The following is a 6,612-nucleotide window of genomic DNA, read 5'->3' on the forward strand; positions in this document are numbered from 1 at the left end:
GGGGCTCTGGGGATGCTGTTCCTGTTCCCGGTGCCCAGGGGCTCTCAGGATGCTGTTCCCGGTGCCTGGGGGCCCTGGGGATGCTGTTCCCGCTCCTGGTGCCCGGCTGCCCGCGCTCAGCTCTCCCAGCGCCGTGTTCTTTCCCTGGCAGAACCGCCGGAGCCACCCCTCTGCTGGCCTGGAACCGCATGCTGCAGTCCCCAAACCAGTTCCAGCCGGCCCAGTACCAGGGCCTGGGGCCCATGGGATACCCGCAGAGACCCGAGGACCGCATGGACAGGGGCAGACAGGTAGGAAAGCGGGGTCCCAGCGGGACACCGTGCTCTGCTCCCAGCCGAGGCTTCCCCTCCTGGGGCCGTGGGGAGGGAGCGTGGCGCGGGCAGGTCTCGTGTGACACCGTGTGACACAGTGTGACACACACAGCGGTGTCACCGTGTCCCACACCCAGCCTTGGCCAGCCCCTCCTGCTGCCTCCCTTAGCGCCCCTCAAACGTGTCCCAGCCTCCTGCAGCCCCAGACAAGCATTCCCACCAGCCTGCCATAAACCTGCCCTCTGGGGATCCCCCCAGAGAGGTGAAAATTCCTCCAGCCTCCCACATTCCTCCCCACAGCTGGCTTTGAGCTGGAAAACTGCTCCTGCACACGTCGGGTTCTCGTGGCCCATGGGGAAATAGCTCTGTGTGATAAAAGGGAAACAAGCAAGGGTGAGGGGAGAAGTTCATCCAAAATCACAGGTGCCTTGGTCAGCAGGTGATGAAAATGCCACAGAGTGGAAATGCTGCTTGAAAGCAGCAGGTGACTCTGCTTAGGGACTTTGTTATCCCAAATAAAACATCATCTGCATGTGCTGTTGTACCAGAACTGTGGGTGTTTACACTGCTCAACACTCACTTTAAATCAATTTTGGGTGTCTAGGCTGAGCTCCTGGTTCTGCTGCTGTTTGGGGAGGTCAGAACTGTAGGGAGGTTAGTGACCAGTCCCAGGGAGGAGGAGGAGGAGGAGGTGGCAGCCCCCAGCCCCATCCTACAGGTGGAAATTAAGGCACAAACTGCTGGAAATGTGCCTTCCGCTGGGGCCTGATTCAGCTCAGGACAAGGCACTTTTTAGTCACCCCTAGGTTGAATTTTCTGCCTCCCAGCCTGCCCAGTGCCCAGGTGCTGTACAAACCCTCCAGCACTGGCTGTGGCTGGAGGCAGAGCTCAGCAGCGTGGCTTACAGTCACAGCAGATAATGGGGCCTCCATCGTGACCCAGCCACTGGAGCTCTAAAACACATTGTAAATTTGGATGAGGTGCACTGATAGCATCAGATTGCAGAGATGTTTCGTTCTGTGCCACACAGGTTCACCCAAAACCCCAGAGCCAGAGGAATAAATGCCTGGCTGCACTAATCCAGAGCAAGGGGGGAAAATCAGGGGAGGATCTTTGTCCCCCTGGAGTCTGGGCAGGGGTTAATGAGTCTGGGGAATGGACACTGGAAGAGGTCTGTGTGCCAGGGCACACCATGCTCTGCCTCCATCCCGGGCAGGACACAGCTGCAGGAGGGATCTGTGCCTGGAGCACTCCACTGGCAGCCCCCAGCCCCGGTGCCCAGAGCTGGGATCTCTGGGGCAGCAGGAATGCTTTCCCAGCAGGGTTTGCCGTGGGGGCTATCCCGGTTATTTCCCCTCGGAAAGCTGCAGGAACCATTAAAACACAGCCCTTCCGTTTTTCTTCACATACCTGATGAGTTCACCATAAAACACAGATCTTGCAGCTCCAGTGAATTTTCTCCCTTGAAAAATCCCCTTTGCACTTGTGCTGCAGCTCAGCTGTTTGTTTATCCGTGTTTAATTTTAATTTTTTTGTTGCTTTTTTTCGGTTTGTGTCATTTTTAAATGAACTTTCAGATGTCATTATTTCCTCGGGGCTGGAGTGAAATGAGAAGGTACCTGAAAGGGTTTAGGGTGCCAGCCTAATCATTGAATCCGGCCTTGCTGCCTGGAAATTTCAAAGCTTTAAAGCCTTGAAAAGGGATTCAAGTGGAAGTGGTGACACGTAGCAGCATAAATAATTATCTTTGGGCCCTTTCACCCCTGAATTCTTTTTTTACAGCGTACAGAACATGGTCTGAAGAGGTTAATAAACGCACTGCCGCGGAGTGCTTACAAAATTAATGCAGCTGCCATGGATCTGGGGGGCTCCCTGGGAGCGGGGCTGTGCTGCCTTCCCGCTCTCCCAGGAACCAGAGAATGAACTTGGGCTGCTGCAGGTGTCGGGCGCTTTATTCCAGCCCGGAGCGGCGCTTTGTCCTTCCCGCTGCTGCCTTGCCGGGCCCTCCTCAGGGATGTGGTGGAGCTGAGTCCTTTACCTGGCTCTGTCAGGCCTGGAGACAAGCCTTCCCCTTCCCCATCCCCTTCCCTGTCCCCTTCCCAGTCCCTTTCCCCTTCCCCTCCACACCAAAAACGCCCCGGTAAAGAGCAAACCCAGCCTGTAGCTGCTGCTGGTGCTTCACCTTGAATTAACTTGCTGGTCTCTGCAATGTACCAGGTTTGGAAATCTTTTTAAATGCTTTCTGGTGGGGCTCTGAAATTTTCCCGTGGATTTTTCCTCCGGATCCTCGCTGTAGCAAATGCCAGAATTTAAGAACAAATGTATATCTCATTTGGAGTCATTTCCGAAGCGGGAGCTGGAGCTCTTTGACCTCCTATTAAAGCGAACGAGTGCCGGGGAACGCCGCTCCTGCAGCAAGCGCAGCTTTAGCTTTTCCCGGCAGCGCTGCTGTGTGGAAACAGCGGCTGGGAGCTGCCCCACGCCGCTGCCCGCCTTCCTTCGGGGTTCCGGAGCTCTGCTCGGGGGCTCCCGTGGTTCTGGGAGGTCCCGCGGCCGCCTGGGGGACGCTCAGCCCTGCCCCGGCACCTCTCCTGCGGAGGAGGATGTTTTGTCCCCGCTCCGTGTGGCGCCTGGAGCTCGCCCCGCTTGTTTACTCGTGCTGCTAATCCCAAAAATCAACGCTTGCTTTTGTTTGTTTGTTTGTTTGCAGGCGTACGGCCCCGGGAGGCCCTACCCGCTCCCACCTCCCGCAGGAAGGTACAGCTGGAATTAGCTCCTGCCTCGCCTCGGCATTTTTTAAAACGTGGAAAACGTCCGAGATTTTTGCTTTTGTTCTTTTTATTATTTGTGGGGCGAGAAGGGTGAGGAAATCAAAAACACATGCACCACGAAGGAGGGGGGGGGGAAGAAGAAGAAAAAAAAAAGGAATGAAGTTGTTGCAGCATCCGTGTAGTTTTTAAACAGGCAGCGCTTCTAAAGGCGCGCGTTTGTCGCGGGCCGGCTGCTGATGGGGCGGGAGGGACAGACGGACACGGTGGGAGCTGCAGCCGCCCTCTGCTCCTCACGCTGAGCCCCAGAGCATCCCCGGGGCTGCGGGAACGCCTGGAAATGCGATGGCAGCCCAGGGCAGGAGCTGCGGGGACAGAGGCAGCCGGCGGTGCCGCCCTCGCTGCCCCTCGGGCGCTTCTCTCCCACTCCGCAGTGAAAGATTTCAGCTCCTCGGACGCCTGGGTGCTGTGGGTTTGTCTGATACCTAATTTAAAATAGCTGCCCAGGGCAGAGATTCCAGTCGTTTTTAGAACTCTTTCTAGGGATTTTCTGTGTCGGTGTACCAAATCAGTCAGTATTTTTATTTGCTTTATAAAGTGGCTTTTGAAATTCTGAGCGGTGGCGTGTGGTGAATTTCCAGCCCTCTCCAGAGCCTGTTTGAATCTTTTACCCGTGTGCACACCTTCCTGGTCCTTTATTGGGAAATAATTCCACCCAACCTCTCTAAGAGCATTTAAAATCTTTGTTTAATTAAAGGAAAAAAAAAAAAATAAAGAGGAGAGCATCCAGTTCAGCTTTCCCTTCGGACTTTTCCATTAACTCCGGGTGTTGTGTAAATCAGTAAAGTTCCCAGCCCCGCTCTTGTCCCGACTCCTTGGTGCTCCCATCTTCCCAAACATCCAGGTGTTCATCACCAGCGAGGGGGGAAAGCCCAGACAGCCCCGCGTAACCCTGGAAGGAAGAAATCACCGACCTGGGCTCATTATTTTCGAGTGATGGAGGGTGGAGCAGAGCCCTTCATTGTGATGCGGCGTTCCCGGGGCCGGGAGCCGCCAGCCCTCCCCAGGGCCTTCTCCCGAGGCCGGGGAAAGGCTGGGGGCTCAAAAAGAGACATTTTGCTTTTCCAGCAGGACAAACCCAGCTCCGAGGGTGAGTTTTCATGGGAATGGGCTGGAGGAAGGAGCGGGGTGGCTCGCCTGCGTTCCGAAGGTGGATGGACCCGGCTGCTGCTGGCCTTGTCCCTCCCTCCCAATTTTTGGGGCAGGAAAACAAGTCTGGGCCAACATTCTGGGGTGCTGGTGTGGGAAAGGCTCATCCCCGCAGGCTCCCCTCTGCCCAGCCCCAATCCCTTGGCATCCCTTGGCATCCCTTGGCACTGTGGTCCCGAGGGGAGCCTGCCTGGGCCCCGGGAGCTGCGCTGCCCACGCCGACCCTTGGAGCGATGCTGGGGCCGTGTGCTGGCCCTGGCCTTTATGTCCTCACCTCGGGCTGGGCTGCAGGACTGGGCTGCAGGGCTGCAGGACTGGGCTGCAGGGCTGAGCTGCAGGGCTGAGCTGCTGGGCTGCAGGGCTGCAGGACTGGGCTGCTGGGCTGGGCTGCAGGGCTGGGCTGCAGGGCTGGGCTGCAGGGCTGCTGGGCTGGGCTGCAGGGCTGGGCTGCAGGATCACCCCTCCTGGGGCTCTGCTTTGGGGCTCACCCTGGCGCAGCATCCCCGTGGAGCTCCTCAGGCTGCTCTGCCGATTGGAATTTTTGTCCCCAGGCTGGGGTTGAGCCTGACATATCCCCTTGGATTTAACAGAATTTGAGGGGGAAAACTCTCAGCAGGCCGGGCTCAGTCCCACCCCAGGCACTCTGAACCCTTTCCTGGGCAGCTAGGAGGAGAAATTCTCCCTCGCGGGAAGAGGAGGGAGCCGGGGAGGGAGCCCCGTGTGGCACCTGCCGGGAGGGGACGGGGGTCTCTTCTCTTCCCAGAAGAACGGTGGAGATCCCCTTCCCCTCCAGGCTCCCGCGTGGGGCTTGGGAAGGGGTCCGGGAGCGGGTCTGTGCTCTTGCAGAGGCCAAAATCCCGCTTTTCCACCTCAGGATCGTTCCCTCGTGGCGCAGGCGGGAGTGGAGCGGCCGCCGGTGCTGGGGAGCTCCGCCGGGGCTGGGGCTCAGCGGGTCCCCCAAGGATGGGGGAGCCTGGCAGGGTCGGGGGGGGCGCGGAATTAAATCCTTGGGAGCCGAGAGGGAGGCAGAAAAAAGGGGATTTTTGAGGATGTCCTTCATTCCGTACACCGAGAACGAAGCAGCCGACTCGTGAGAACAAGGCTTCCTTTTATTGTTTCAAATAAAATTAAATTTTTTTTAAAAATAAAATAAAATAAAATAAAATAAAATAAAATAAAATAAAATAAAATAAAATAAAGAAAGAAAAATTGCCGGCAAGTCCCGAGGAGCGTTTCCCGACGTGCGGGATTTCCTCGGGCAGCGGCGCGGGGATGAACCCCGCTGCGGCGCGGCTCAATCCCGATCCCGGCGGGAAGCGGGGTCCAGCCCCGGGGATCCCCGGGCTCTCTGTCCCCTCCGCACGGCTCCGAGCCCGGCGGGAAGCGGGGTCCAGCCCCGGGGATCCCCGGGCTCTCTGTCCCCTCCGCACGGCTCCGAGCCCGGCGGGAGCTGAGCCGGGGCCGGGCCCCGAGGCGGCTCCGCGGGACGCGCGCCCCGTCCACGCACGGTTCGTGAGCTGCGCGGGGTTGAATAAACGAGAAAAACGGGCTTTTCCCCTAAATCCGAGCACCGGCGCTCCGGGGCTCTCCTGCCGCGGCTCCCGCCTCCAGCTGCGACTCAGTTTACCTCGGGTGGGGACAAGAACGGAATGGCGCTCTGGGCCACCCCACGGCGTTGATTCGGCCGAGCTGAGCGGCGTTTCGGGGGCTTCATCGTGGCGTGGCGGGGCTGTCGCGATACGCGCCGGGGCTCCCGGGCTGCGCTGCCGCCGGGGAGCGGGGCCGGGCCGGAGAGGAGCCCCGCGCTGCCCCCGGCCCGGCGGGAGGAGCCCTCGGCGGCCGGGACACGGGACACGGGACACGGGACACGGGACACGGGACACGGGACACGGGACATGGGACACGGGACAGGGACAGTGGGACGTGGGACGTGGGACACGGGACAGGGGCCATGGGACACGGGGCAGGCGGGCACACCGCCACCCGCACGGAGCCGCGCTCACGCCAGCGCTCGGCGCTGCCGTCGGGGCCGCTTGGCCAAAAACCGGGGAGACTTAAAAAAAACTGGAAGGGAGGCCGGGAGGGGCCCGGGGGTGGGGCGGCCGCCGGCGATCCCCGCGGGCCGGAGGAGCGGGGCTGTCGGGGGGACACGCACGGACGCACCGATTACCAAGTCCTGCCGTACAGCAGGTTGGGGCTGACCATGCCGCCGTTGTAGTCGACGCCGGCCGAGTCCAGGGGGGCCAGGGGGGCCACGGGGCCGTGCAGCGCGGGCGGGCTGGGCGACAGCTCCTCCAGGTCGGCCGCCTGCCCCAGCGAGCCGG

The 6,612-nt window shown here is 59.8% G+C and overlaps 1 protein-coding gene across 1 annotated transcript in view; it reads left to right on the plus strand.

The window, feature by feature from the left end:
- The window catches only part of XRN2 (5'-3' exoribonuclease 2), a 33,477-nt gene extending 30,329 nt beyond the window's left edge, over window positions 1–3,148 (plus strand). Inside the window, exons 29-30 of the mRNA XM_015620569.2 lie at window positions 152–290; window positions 3,022–3,148. Of these exons, the coding sequence (XP_015476055.1) occupies window positions 152–290; window positions 3,022–3,084 (202 nt within the window). The 3' untranslated portion in view covers window positions 3,085–3,148. The remainder of the gene's footprint in view (window positions 1–151; window positions 291–3,021) is intronic.
- Window positions 3,149–6,612: the final 3,464 nt, after the last annotated feature.

The sequence above is a fragment of the Parus major genome, chromosome 3 (assembly GCF_001522545.3).
Source record: "Parus major isolate Abel chromosome 3, Parus_major1.1, whole genome shotgun sequence".
In the NCBI taxonomy this organism is placed as follows: domain Eukaryota; kingdom Metazoa; phylum Chordata; class Aves; order Passeriformes; family Paridae; genus Parus; species Parus major.